The 14,331-nt window shown below is 43.1% G+C and overlaps 1 protein-coding gene across 3 annotated transcripts in view; it reads right to left on the reverse strand.

Moving 5' to 3' along the window:
- LOC137414419 (nuclear factor of activated T-cells, cytoplasmic 3) overlaps positions 1–14,331 on the reverse strand; it is a 323,497-nt gene that overhangs the window by 113,047 nt on the left and 196,119 nt on the right. For all 3 annotated transcript variants that reach the window (XM_078771398.1, XM_068099948.2, XM_068099947.2), the window contains one exon: positions 10,581–10,721. In XM_078771398.1, the coding sequence (XP_078627524.1) occupies positions 10,581–10,721 (141 nt within the window). The remainder of the gene's footprint in view (positions 1–10,580; positions 10,722–14,331) is intronic.

Genomic DNA, 14,331 nt, shown 5'->3' on the forward strand with positions numbered 1-14,331 from the left:
TAAATTACGTGGTGGTGAAGGTGTTTTGAATTACGTGGTGGTGAGGTGTAATCGGCCCAAACTTCCAGTCTGCACCTACCCCTCCCATATGTATGTGCTGAGGTGTTCTTTTTTGAATTATATTTTTTTTTTCAACCTAAATTGCTTATGAAAATGTAATATCACAAACACTACAAATAAATTTGTGCAAAATAATTGTTTGTATTATGATTGCTGTAAATCATGACAACACAGCAACTCAGGTTCAGTCATTATCCTCAGCTAAAATAAGCCCGTTCCTCAGTAACGATGTGTGGTGAGGTGAGCGCAGCGAGCCGAGCCAAGCTAGTATATACAACAACAACAACAAAAACAGGCATTTTAAGGCCATTTTCCCTGCAATATACCTGAATTTATATACCTGGTATATACCTGCACATATGGGGCAGTGTCTGTTGTCACTGAACTACTCCCTGAAACGTTTGTTTCCGTGGTTGTGAAGTGTTTTAAATAACGTGGTGGTGGTTTTGAATCACGTGGGGGTGAGGTATTTTGAATTATGTGGCGGTGAGGTGTTTTTAAATCACGTGGTGGTGAGGTGTTTTGAATTAGTTGGTGACGAGGTGTTTTGAATAACTTGGTGGTGAGGTGTTTTGAATTACGTGGTGGTGAGGTGTTTTAAATTATGTGGTGGTGAGGTGTTTTGAATTAGTGGGTGATGAGGTGTTTTGAATTACTTGGTGATGAGGTTTTTTAAATTACGTGTTGGTGAGGTGTTTTGAATTACATGGTGGTAAGGTGTTTTGAATTACGTGGTGGTGAGGTGTTTTAAATTTTGTGGTGGTGAGGTGTTTTGAATTACGTGGTGGTGAGGTGTTTTGATTTACATGGTGGAAAGGTGTTTTCAATTACATGGGGGTGAGGTGTTTTGGATTACGTGGTGGTGAGGCGTTTTAAATTTGGTGGGGGTGAGGTGTTTTAAATTACATGGGGGTGAGGTGTTTTAAATTACGTGGGGGTGAGGTGTTTTAAATTACTTGGGGGTGAGGTGTTATAAATTACTTGGGGGTGATGCGTTTTAAATTACGTGGGGGTGAGGTGTTTTAAATTACGTGGGGGGTGAGGTGTTTTGAATTACTTGGGGGTGATGTGTTTTAAATTACGTGGGGGTGAGGTATTTTAAATTACATGGGGATGAGGTGTCTTAAATTATGTGGTGGTGAAGGTGTTTTGAATTACGTGGTGGTGAGGTGTAATCGTCCCAAACTTCCAGTCTGCACCTACCCCTCCCGTATGTATGTGCTGAGGGGTTCTTTTTTGAATTTTATATATTTTTTCAACCTAAATCTTCAACCTAAATTGCTTATGAAAATGTAATATCACAAACACTACAAATAAATTTGTGCAAAATAATTGTTTGTATTATGATTGCTGTAAATCATGACAACACAGCAACTCAGGTTCAGTCATTATCCTCAGCTAAAATAAGCCCGTTCCTCAGTAACGATGTGTGGTGAGGTGAGCGCAGCGAGCCGAGCCAAGCTAGTATATACAACAACAACAACAACAAAAACAGGCATTTTAAGGCCATTTTCCCTGCAATATACCTGAATTTATATACCTGGTATATACCTGCACATATGGGGCAGTGTCTGTTGTCACTGAACTACTCCCTGAAACGTTTGTTTCCGTGGTTGTGAAGTGTTTTAAATAACGTGGTGGTGGTTTTGAATCACGTGGGGGTGAGGTATTTTGAATTATGTGGCGGTGAGGTGTTTTTAAATCACGTGGTGGTGAGGTGTTTTGAATTAGTTGGTGACGAGGTGTTTTGAATAACTTGGTGGTGAGGTGTTTTGAATTACGTGGTGGTGAGGTGTTTTAAATTATGTGGTGGTGAGGTGTTTTGAATTAGTGGGTGATGAGGTGTTTTGAATTACTTGGTGATGAGGTTTTTTAAATTACGTGTTGGTGAGGTGTTTTGAATTACATGGTGGTAAGGTGTTTTGAATTACGTGGTGGTGAGGTGTTTTAAATTTTGTGGTGGTGAGGTGTTTTGAATTACGTGGTGGTGAGGTGTTTTGATTTACATGGTGGAAAGGTGTTTTCAATTACATGGGGGTGAGGTGTTTTGGATTACGTGGTGGTGAGGCGTTTTAAATTTGGTGGGGGTGAGGTGTTTTAAATTACATGGGGGTGAGGTGTTTTAAATTACGTGGGGGTGAGGTGTTTTAAATTACTTGGGGGTGAGGTGTTATAAATTACTTGGGGGTGATGCGTTTTAAATTACGTGGGGGTGAGGTGTTTTAAATTACGTGGGGGGTGAGGTGTTTTAAATTACTTGGGGGTGATGTGTTTTAAATTACGTGGGGGTGAGGTATTTTAAATTACATGGGGATGAGGTGTCTTAAATTATGTGGTGGTGAAGGTGTTTTGAATTACGTGGTGGTGAGGTGTAATCGTCCCAAACTTCCAGTCTGCACCTACCCCTCCCGTATGTATGTGCTGAGGGGTTCTTTTTTGAATTTTATATATTTTTTCAACCTAAATCTTCAACCTAAATTGCTTATGAAAATGTAATATCACAAACACTACAAATAAATTTGTGCAAAATAATTGTTTGTATTATGATTGCTGTAAATCATGACAACACAGCAACTCAGGTTCAGTCATTATCCTCAGCTAAAATAAGCCCGTTCCTCAGTAACGATGTGTGGTGAGGTGAGCGCAGCGAGCCGAGCCAAGCTAGTATATACAACAACAACAAAAACAGGCATTTTAAGGCCATTTTCCCTGCAAGAGTGGGGGTTTGCCTTGCGGTCCCCATGACAATATATACAGTCACCTGAAAAAGTAAGTACACCCCATGTAAAGTTTTGACCTTTTCAACATATTTCAACATGCAGCTATTTGATCTTCATTTCAAAAATATTGATAGATAAAGGTGATATAATATAACAAATATCATGAAACATTTACATTTTGTAGTCCATTGTATAATTTAAATAAACATAAATGCAAATTTTGCATGTGGAAAAAGTAAGTACACCCCTACATTTATCACTACTTCAAATACCGAAAATTAGAATCAGGTGCACCAGCTCAGGTGCAAATGATTAGAACATCGTTAGAGAAGACCTTGGAGGAACCTGTCTTATTTAAACCTGACATTTAGTTTGGTTTGCTCTTTGTTGTTGAAGTGTGCGGCGTCACCATGGCTAGATCAAAAGAGCTCTCTGAGGCCTTCAGAAAGACGGTTATAGATGCCTATGAGTCTGGGAATGGATTTTAAAAGATCTCCAAACAATTTGAAATCAATCATTCGACTGTCCGGAAGATCATCTACAAGTGGAGAAGATTCCAAACAACTACCAACTTGTTCAGGCCAGGCCGCCACAGCAAGTTCAGCCCGAGAGCAGACCGCAAGATGCTGAAAGAAGTCTCGAAGAACCCCAGAATGTCATCACGGGACCTACAGGTAGCTCTTGCCACTGTTGATGTCAAAGTGCACGAGTCTACCATTAGAAAGAGGCTGCACAAATTTGATCTACATGGGAGGTGTGCCAGGAGGAAACCTTTGCTGTCCAGAAAGAACATCAGGGCAAGACAAAAGTTTGCCAATGAACACGTAGGCAAAGACCAGCAGTTCTGGAACAATGTGCTCTGGACAGATGAGTCAAAGATAGAGCTATTTGGCCACAGTACCAGAAGACATGTTTGGCGAAAACCAAAGACAGCATTTGACCACAGGAACCTGATACCAACTGTAAAGCATGGTGGTGGAAATATTATGGTTTGGGGCAGCTTTGCTGCATCAGGGCCTGGGCAGCTCACCATCATAGAATCCACTATGAATTCTTCATTGTACCAGAGGGTGCTTGAGGACAATGTGAGGCCATCTGTCGGAAAGTTGAAGCTCAACTGAAGGTGGACCTTGCAACATAACAATAAGCCTAAACATACCAGTAAATCCACCAAGGAATGGCTGAAAAGAAAGAAATGGAGGGTCCTGGAATGGCCAAGTCAAAGCTCGGATCTAAATCCCATCGAGATGTTGTGGGGGGATTTGAAACGAGCTGTGCATGCAAGATACCCCTCAAACATCGCACAGCTGAAAGAATTCTGCTTGGAGGAGTGGGCAAAAATTTCTCCCAGTTGATGTCAGAGACTTGTAGACAGTTATAAGAAACGCCTACTTGAGGTTGTTTCTGCCAAAGGGGGCAATACCACCTATTAGAGCAAAGGGTGTCCTTACTTTTTCCACATGTGAAATTTGCATTTATGTTTATTTAAATTATACAATGGACTACAAAATGCAAATGTTTCATGATATTTGTTATATTACATCACCTTTATCTATCAATGTTGTTGAAATGAAGATAAAATAGCTGTATGTTGAAATATGTTGAAAAAATCAAAACTTTACATGGGGTGTACTTACTTTTTCACATGACTGTATATCCGTCTCCCGGTGTGTACCCTGGTTTAGAATAGGTACACCATATCCCTGCGTGTCGTAAGAGGCGACTAAGAGGGTTGGCGTCAGGAAATGCATCCGGCCATAGAAACATTGCCTCAAAAAGAGAACCATGACAATTACAATTACAACTACATATGGGCAGGGTACAGCCCAAAGTGGAGATCGGTTTCTGAGGTTTGGGACATGGAATGTAGGGACAATGACAGGGAGATCAGGAGAAGTGGTGGAAGTATTGGTCAGAAGAAGAGTGGACATATGTTGTGTGCAAGAGACGAGATGGAAGGGAAGTGCTGTGAGAATGGTGAAGCGTAGGCAGGGTCAGAAAAACAAGCTTCTGTGGCAAGGGTGCCCGGAGGGCATGAATGGTGTTGGTGTCCTGTTTTCTGAGGAGTTTGTAGACAGTGTGGTGAGTGTGACGAGAGTGAGTGAAAGGTTGATGATGGTGAAAATGATGATTGGAAAGCTCTTGGTGAACGTCATCTCGGGATATGCTCCGCAGGTTGGTCGGAGCGTTGAAGAGAAGGACAAGTTCTGGTGTGCAATAGAGAAGCTGATGGAAAACGTGAAAGATGAGGAAGTTGTTGTGGTAGGAGGAGACCTAAATGGACATGTGGGAAGGAGTATGGATGGTTTGGAGGGAGTTCATGGGGGTTACGGATATGGTGTGAGAAATGGAGAAGGTGAAAGGATTTTGGAGTTTGCTGATGGAGCTGATTTGTTGATTTGTAATACTCAGTTCCAGAAGGAGGATAATAAGCTTGTTACATACACGACAGGTGGGTCGACGACAACCGTTGACTACCTGATGGTGCGCAGGTGAGATAGGGGGCACCTCCGGGACACAAAGGTGATCCCGGGGGAGGAGGCTGTTTCACAGCACCACTTGGTTGTCTGCGGCATAAGGGTGAAAGGTGCGAGGAGAGCTCGGCGGGTGAAGTGCCAACCGAGAATGAAGGTGTGGAGGTTGAAAGAGGTGACATTAAGGGAGGCATTAAAAGAGAGGCTGATTAGGGTAGAGGATGATGTGGTTGAGCTTCAAAGTGGTTGGATGTCAATGAAAGATACTCTGTTGGGAGCCGTTGGTGAGGTATGTGGATGGACTAAAGGACCACCGAGGCACTCGGAAACATGGTTGTGGGATGATGAAGTTGGAAAGAGGATTGACGAGAAGAGGAAGAAGTTCAAGGAGTGGCAGAAGGCAGAGGGTACGGGAGCAAAAAAAGCAGAGCATGAAAGTTATAAGGCAGTCAAGAAGGCTGCAAAGAAAGAGGTAGGAAAGGCACAGGAGGCATGTAGGAAAATGTTCGGAGAACGCTTGGATTCGGAAGAGGGTCAGAGAGCGGTATTCAGGATTGCAAAGCAGATAGCAAAAGAGAGGTGTGATGTGATGGGGGTGAGTTGCTTGAAGGATGAAGTGGGACAAATCGTTGTGGACCCAGATGGAATTAAAGGAAGATGGAAGAGATATATGGAAATGCTGTTGAATGCAGAGGCTGAATGGGATGACAACATAGAGAGTAACCCAGTTTTAGGACCGGCAGAGAAGATAACTGAGAAGGAAGTTGAGGAAGCGATAAAAGCAATGAAGAGTAGAAAAGCGGGAGGGCCGACGGGAGTTGTGGGAGATATGTTGAAGGCAGCAGGAAGTTGGGGTGTGAAGAGAATGACAGAGATCTGTAATCTGGTGGTGAAAGAAGGCTGAATTCCAGTGGATTGGGAACTGAGTACCTCATCCCTCTATACAAGGGGAAAGGTGACCCTCTGGAGTGTGGCTCGTACTGAGCGATAAAGTTATTGGAGCATGGAATGAAGGTATTGGAAAGGGTGTTAGAGAGGAGGATAAGGAAGAAATTGAAGATCGACAAAAAGCAGTTTGGATTTATGCCAGGAAGAGGAACGACAGACGCGCTTTTTATTGTGAGGCAGTTGCAGGAGAAGTACATGGAGAAGAGGAAAAAGTTGTTTCTTGGGTTTGTTGATCTGGAGAAAGCATTCGATAGGGTTCCACGCGAAGTATTGACATGGGCATTGAGGAAGTTAGGAGTGGAGGAATGGTTGATCAGAGGAGTGATGGCAATGTACAAAAGAGAGCGCACAGCTGTAAGGACGAAGGACGGGAACAGTGGTGAGTTTGAGGTGAAGGTGGGAGTGCATCAGGGGTCGGTACTAAGTCCACTACTATTTGTAGCTGTGATGGAGGTGCTGGCTCAGAACGTAAAGGAGGGTTTACCGTGGGAGTTGTTGTATGCAGATGATCTGGTGTTGATTGCGGAAAGTATGGATGGACTGAAGGAAAAGATGAACAAGTGGAAGGAATGTATGGAGACAAAAGGTCTGACGGTGAATATCGGAAAGACGAAGGTGATGACAAGTGGTAAAGCATGTGGTGAGGTGGAAAGAACTGGGAAGTGGCCGTGTGCTGTGTGCAGGTAGGGTGTCGGAGTGAACTCCATTCAATGTACAATGTGCGCTGAGTGGGTTCATCAAAAATGTAGTGGGCTGAGAGGGTCATTAACCAGTGTGGCAGCTACATTCAAATGTAAGGTGTGCACAGAGGGAGCTGCAGATGGAGGAAATGTTGAGTTGGATCTTGGAGACGGCGTGAAGCTGGAAGGTGTGAAAACATTTTGCTACCTTGGAGACATGCTGAATGGAGAAGGTGGATCAGACTCGGCAACGGTTGCTAGAGTGAGATGTGCATGGAAGAAGTTTCGGGAACTGAGTGGCGTGCTGACGAGGAGAGGAGTGTCGTTGAAGCTGAAGGGAAAGTTGTATGCTGCATGTGTGAGAAGTGTTATGATTTATGGGAGCGAGACATGGGTAATGGACGTAGAGCAGCACCGGTAAAGGGTGGAAATGCGAATGGTTCGACGGATGTGCGGAGTATCGTTGAGAGAGAGGAAGACAAATTATGAATTGCGAAAGATGATGGGAATAGAGCCTGTGATTGATGCTGTGAAGGGGAACAGGTTGAGATGGTTTGGTCATGTGTTGAGGAAGGATGAAAGTGACTGGTTGAGAAGAGTGATGGAAATGAATGTGGAAGGAAGTCGAGGACGGGGAAGAACGAGAAAGACTTGGCTAAAGATGGTGGAAGAAGAAATGCAAGCAAGGGGGTTAGCATTTAAAGCAACAAAGCAATATTTCCAGACTTGCTTTGGGGACAACAATGTTGTAAATTTTGAGTAAGCCACCCAGATCCCCGACTTAAACCCAGTCAAACCACTATGGGACATCTTGGAATGCTGCCTGATGGCCAGAATCAACACACCACACACACCACTGAACTCTCTCCGAAGGAAGAACATCACAATATAACACTTGATATACTATGAACATTTAGTGGGACTGATGGGATAGCTCAGAGGTCAGGGCCTGATTCCCGGTCGGACCATATACTGTATCCCAGTGCTTCACTGCATTCCTAATCTACAGGGGCACTGCATCAGCAGCACAGCTGCATGAGAATAATGACAAACCCAGCAGACAGAATTAAGAATCCAATCCTGCTAAAATATACATTCTATGGAATAAAATGGAACATTTGATGCAAAGTGGCCGTGACAGCAAATTGTAGAAGTCGAATAAGTGGTTGAGCATGAATAACCCTGTGTCATTCCTTACTGTCCCAACACTTAATGGAGAAGAGGTCATGTCCTGACATCGGTGCGCTGAGGAGCAGGTGGAAATGGAACAAACAAAAACGTACGGATGTCGACAGAAGAAGAAAAAGAAAACAATCATGGATAGGAATGGGGGTTTAAATGAGATGATGGTGAAGGAATGCATGGAAAGACTGCAGGAAGAAAAAGGATTTGATGAATATTGGGAGGGAGTTCCAGAGATGGGACAAAATATAAACAAACTAATTGATGAGATCAGGATGCTAGACTTGAGCAGGTTCACTGGGAGTGTGTTCAGTTCTGCCAAACCTCTTTGTCTCTCTGTCTGCCTCTCTTCTGTCTTTCTCTCTCCCTCTCCCTCTCTCTCTCTCTGATGTACCGTACTCTTCGCTAAGCGCCAGTGCCAACGTAGCAGCTTCCTCAGCAAGGATTATACTGGGTGGTTTGCCATTGCCTTGACAGCAGTAGTTCCAGCAGGAATTTGGAATTTGTTCATGGTGCCAGCGATAGCTCGCCGACAAGTCACGAAGGACAATGTGGGGTCTTTATTGTCCACCAACTAATGTCGGTAGATGGGACGGCCAGTTTAACGTCCATCAGATGAGAACGGCAAACACATTGTTGAATCACGCTGCCTGTGAAACACCAGGGTGACAATTTATAGCTGGATCAGGATTCACACCCAGGCAGGACAGATGAGTGTATGTACTTCTAAGGCTTCCTGGTAGACCTCTCAATACTTATATTTCATGAATTTATACCATACCACATACACCGGCATGGCAGTGTTTCGCTCTTTCCTGTCCCTTCACTCCCCATATTTTTTTCTTGCATGATGTTGAGGCCAAAGCTCTAAAAAATAAAACTAATTATAAAAAGCTCTCTCTCTTTTCTCCGTCTCCCTCCTCCGCCTCCCTCCTCAGTCTCTTTCCTCCATCTTTCTCCTGCCCGTCTCGTCTCGTCTCGTCTAGTCTCGTCTCGTCTCATCTTCTCTTCTCTTCTCTTCTCTTCTCTTTTCCTCTCCTCTCCTCTCCTCTCCTCTCTCTCTCTCTCTCTCATCAGCCCACCTTTCATTTACTCTTCTGTTATCTCTCAGCTGCTCATTAGCCCCTTGCCCCCTGCCCATCTCTCGGTCTACCAATGACAAAGGACAGACATGGCCATCTAGTAACCTCCGTAATCCATACTTCACTCTTATTTGCACTCTTTTGCTTCCTCCCACCTATGGAATCACCTTCCCATGTTTGTCCAATCAAGTTACTCACCCCAAGACACTGCTATCACCTGCCCTTTCCTATTCCTACTTGTCATGATCTTATTCACCCTCCAAAACCCTCTCACATATTCGCCATTTCTTATCTCACGTGATGCCTGCATGCTTTCCAGTATCCATCTGCTCCCCCTCTGTCATCCCACATCAGTTGAAGAGTTCTTGTTCTCAGTTGTTGTGCTCCTCCATGAGCCTCGATTTTTGCAAAACAAAAAAAATGAAGTTAGACATCTTTGTGCAAAACATAATTATAATGGGTCAACGTGTCCTCATGGTGGATGAGGTAAGCTCGTGAAAAATGTTCATTCATCTCGTTTATTTGGATTGTAAGTAATTTCAGGAGATCGATAGTAAAGTTACAATTAAGAACAAAATGATGTTGAATTTGGAGCTCACAGCACATCACAAATCAATCTATTTTATCACAAAACTTATCATTGCACTTGACTCCTGTGTAAATGTGAAGCCTGACATAAAGAGCCAATGAGCAACACTCACGAAAACACATTTTGTACTTTCTTTCAGAGTTCGATTTTTCTCCAAAATCTGAACCGATATTTTCTATTTCCATGTTGGACCACAGACGCATCTCGAAGGATGTGCGGGGTGGGTCTCAGTACATGTGCAACGATGACTTCCTGCCGCTATGCATATTACGATGGAAAAGATTTGCACATGTGGCCAACGCATCCCTTCGAATTTCCATTGAGTGAAACGGGTGGTGAGTACAAAATTGGATTACCATTGCTGTTTACTTAGCAACACAGGGTATCAAAGCTTGTTTGCTTTTTCTTTGTATGCAGAAATGTGGGCTCAGAGAGTAAGTAAAAGAGAGAGGGTGGAAAGTTCACAAATTGATGGAGGATCAAAGGGGAACAAGGTCAGAGGACATCACACACGCACCAGTAGACGAGTGGCAGAAAAGAGTGGGAAAGGAGAGGTCGGGAGGGTGGAAGTGGTTCAGTGAGAGTGGAAGAAAGCAGGGGAGGATATGGGGGGAAAGGTATGACGTGAGAATGGCAGCACTCCCTCAGGACTGGAATGAGGGATAGGATACAGGGAGACGGTTCGATGGCCAACAGAACACAGCGATGAAGGAATTGAGATGATTGTTCGGGAATCAGCAAAATAATTGGGGAGACTAACCAGTTGTGGAATTCTGGATACTGAAAAGGCACCGGAGCACAACAATGATGCGATTCGTACATTCAGGGTGTGAAAGTCAACTCACCAAGGCCTTTCTCAACAAAGATGACCTTCGAATCTGGAGTGAAGTTTTGTCCTGTGATCACCAACTCCTCTCCTCCCGTGACTAGGCAGCTCTCGGTGCTTTGCCTCTCCACCAGCGGCAACTCTTGGGCCGAGCGCTGGGCTGCAGGTGACCAGTCATCATTGTCATCACCAAGTAAACCAAAAATAAAATCCAATGGTGACATAACGTCTTACATCCATCATAATCATAACAGGTCTCATTATCCTGTGAGATTGTTTGTTTTTCAATAAAATCTGCATCAAGCAACTAAACTGTCCATACACTGTGTATATATATATGTGTGTGTGTGGGGATGTGTGCAACCAGCTGTGGCACGAATGCATATATATATAAATCACAAAATGGAGACTTCAAAAACTTTTCTCAACTCTTGGTTTGAGAACAAACTGGAGAGTAATATAAAACAGTGCAGAGGTTGCTGGAGAGAAAACAGAAGGCATTTCCAGCCTTTTAGTAATGCGGGACACACCCATAAAAAACTGCCTTCCCACACACACTTTCCCATGTGTGCACAGATCCGGATTACTCCTCTGTAGCCTGCTACCCACACATACTCTGACCTAAGTGATATAGTTACCCTCCTCAATGTTCACTCCTTCAGTTACTTTATCACAGTGGCTGATGTTGGGTTTCTGGGACTGTAGTGAAAATCTCATCCCTTCAGTGAAAATGAAAATCTCATTCACTTCAAATCCCTTCATTGTCGTACACAGGGAATCTAGAAAGTTGTTGGAAGGAGATTACAAGAGACGAAGAAATACCAAAGTTTTTTTTTTCATTTGTACATATATATTATTGTTGCAAATATAACAGGACATAATTAATTTAGTTATTGCCAGGTTTGTGCATGTATGGAGCTTCCTCTCCTAAAGACCCAGTGTCTCTTTCCCCCTTTATCAACCTCTGTATGAAGTGTTCTTAATCCTTCCCTGTTGTGCTTTATCACTTCCCACGCGGTTGCAGAGTCAAGATGGCGGAACTGCATGTGCAGTCTCTGGGGGGCACTGCGACAAGATGGAACTTCATGTGCAACATCCATCAAAGGGTGGGCCCTTGGCAGATGACTTAATGACTGCACCTATAAATGGCGGTGCAGAAACTCTGCAGCCAATTGGGCAAGGAATTTGAGTTGTTGTTCCAGCACTGGTGGTGTACAGTCCGAGGCATGCTGAGGGTTTTAGCCACAGCGCCTTCCGTTGTGCCAGTTGTGGCATGAGTCCCGGAGCGGCTCACCCATGAGTCAGATCAGGCACCATCATGCCAAGCAGCCTCGTCCCTCAAAGGAAGCTCTCATCATCTCTAGCTCGCCATCTGTCTCCTCTTACATTGCCTCGTGTTCCCGTATGAGTCTCGTGTGAGACCTTAGGTCAAAATATGCGATCAGTCCGGTTGTGTCCAGATAAGCAAGACCGGTGCGGTGGTGCACGCACCATCTACCCTTCCCCTATTTTGTCCCTCACCCCTCTGACAAGGTTGAAGAGGGGGAACATTAAAATGAGCTCTGTCCGTCCGATCGCCCAACCGGCCGTCCATGTACTTTTGCGTATGTGATATTTCATAAACCGTTGAAAATTTAGTTTTCCTATTGTAGCTATCTATTCCTCATGACATTATCTCAACCTAATTAGATGACAGCTGTAATTGGCTGAATTATCTTGCCATGGCAACTATCTCAGCAACTTGGCTTTTGTACGCGATATTTGAAAAACCGTTAAACATTTAGTTTTCACTAGGGCATGCCCGTACTATATCTATATCTAAAATTATATCCCCCCCTCTATTTACATGAAATGGTTTGGTTCATGAAATGTTTTGGTCCATTCGCAACGCCAAAGCGAACGGCGAACGCTTTACATGAAATGGTTTGGTCCATGAAATGTGTTGGTCCATTCGCAACGCCAAAGCGAACGGCGAACGGCTTGCGAGTACAGTGACAATCCCCCCCCCCCCCCCCTCTATTTAGATGAAATGGTTTTTATTAGTTTTAAAACATAGTTTAACGCCAACATAGCGCCAACATAGCGCCAACATAGTTTGCAAACGTGAAATAAATGAATACGCTCTCAAATGTGCCATCCGAGGCAGAGTGTGTCCGCCACGTTCGGCACACGCGATAGCTCGCTGCTCTCTGATTGGTTGAATCGTTTTTTGGACATAGCTCGGTAAGTAATTGTCCGATTAATATGAAACCTTGAAAAGGCACATCCTCGGGTCCCCAGCAATATACCTGGCAAGTTTAAAGTATATCGGACCCGTGGTTGTCGAGAAACAGCGGTCACAGACAAACAAACGTACAAACGTACAAACAAACAAACACACAGAGATTACTGGAATTATAGATAGATATCACAGAGATCTATTCCTCACACCACCCAAAAGGCAGCGGACCTAGAGTGTCAGCTCTTTGATCATTTATATTTGCTTTGTCTATAGGTGCTGAATCCCTGTCCCGTTTTGTTATTTATCAAATACATTATTTTTCACATAATTGTCATTGTGCTTTTGAGCCAGGCGTTCGCCCTCAGGCGTAATTAAATTTATTGAACCGAACATGCACCAAAAGTGTGAATATTAAATTACTAACCCACCACAATGCATAGCTCACAGCACATGCGAGTGACAACTTCTTTACTCAGGTATCCTTCGGGTTCATCTCCGATTTACCTGCAGTACCAATAAGTATGTATATATACTATTATGACGCCATAATACATCGCTAAAGTACCAAATAGTAAAATCTGAATTGTGCTGGAAGGCACCGGCTTACGTTGGGGATGCGTTCCTAAAAAGTGCGACGAATATCGAAAAGATGAAAATCAAAGCAATTTTTCTCATAATACGGAATAAGTGGGGGATGTGTTCCTCATGACTCCACTTCAGGTATTATATTTTGCTTTTTACCTATGATATCACCCTTTTTTTGATTAATGACATTTATATTCATGTACAACTACATATAAATAAATAAAAACAATTACCAGATGTATTTAAATAAAAATAAACCTTCAAAGCCTCTTCTGTAAACTGTCAAAGATGGCAGTACATCTTCTTCTTACTCCTTTTTTTTTGAACGTGGGCATAATTATTGACCGGAGGCAAACTTAATAACCCGGCAATAATTAATATGTGTGTGCCGTCCCTCAGATGGACATTAAATGGGCATCCCATCTTCCAGCATTAGTTGGTGGACGTTAAAGATCCCACGATGTCCAACACAAAGAGGAAGCAAGCTATCACCGACACGCTGGGCAAATTATAAATTCCTACCTTATAATAAATGCATGAACCAAACTACTTCAATACATGATTTCCACTTGGTAATTAAACCACAATTTAACACATAACAAGTACTTATACATTCAAAGTACACCTCCCCCATGCCAAATAAATAAATAATATCCTCCAGCGTGGCATTTCCGGGGCGCCTTTGGCACTCGGTGATACCGCTGTGCAGCTCATAGAGAGGGAGAGGTGTACAATAATTGATTGATTAATTGCATAATTAAAATCAATAAATAATAATTGTAAAATAATTTCTTAATCAATTGGTGAATAGCATACCTCGACCAGCAGTGTTTCATCTGAAGCTGTAACCTTTTGAAAATTAATTTAAAAAGTCATTAATCGAGAAAAAAATTAATTTATTAATCAATAAATAATAAATCGATGAATAGATTAATCAATAAATCAAAAATATCCTTTATAGCCG

The sequence above is a fragment of the Myxine glutinosa genome, chromosome 2, assembly GCF_964187855.1.
Source record: "Myxine glutinosa chromosome 2, kmMyxGlut1.1, whole genome shotgun sequence".
Lineage (NCBI taxonomy): Eukaryota > Metazoa > Chordata > Myxini > Myxiniformes > Myxinidae > Myxine > Myxine glutinosa.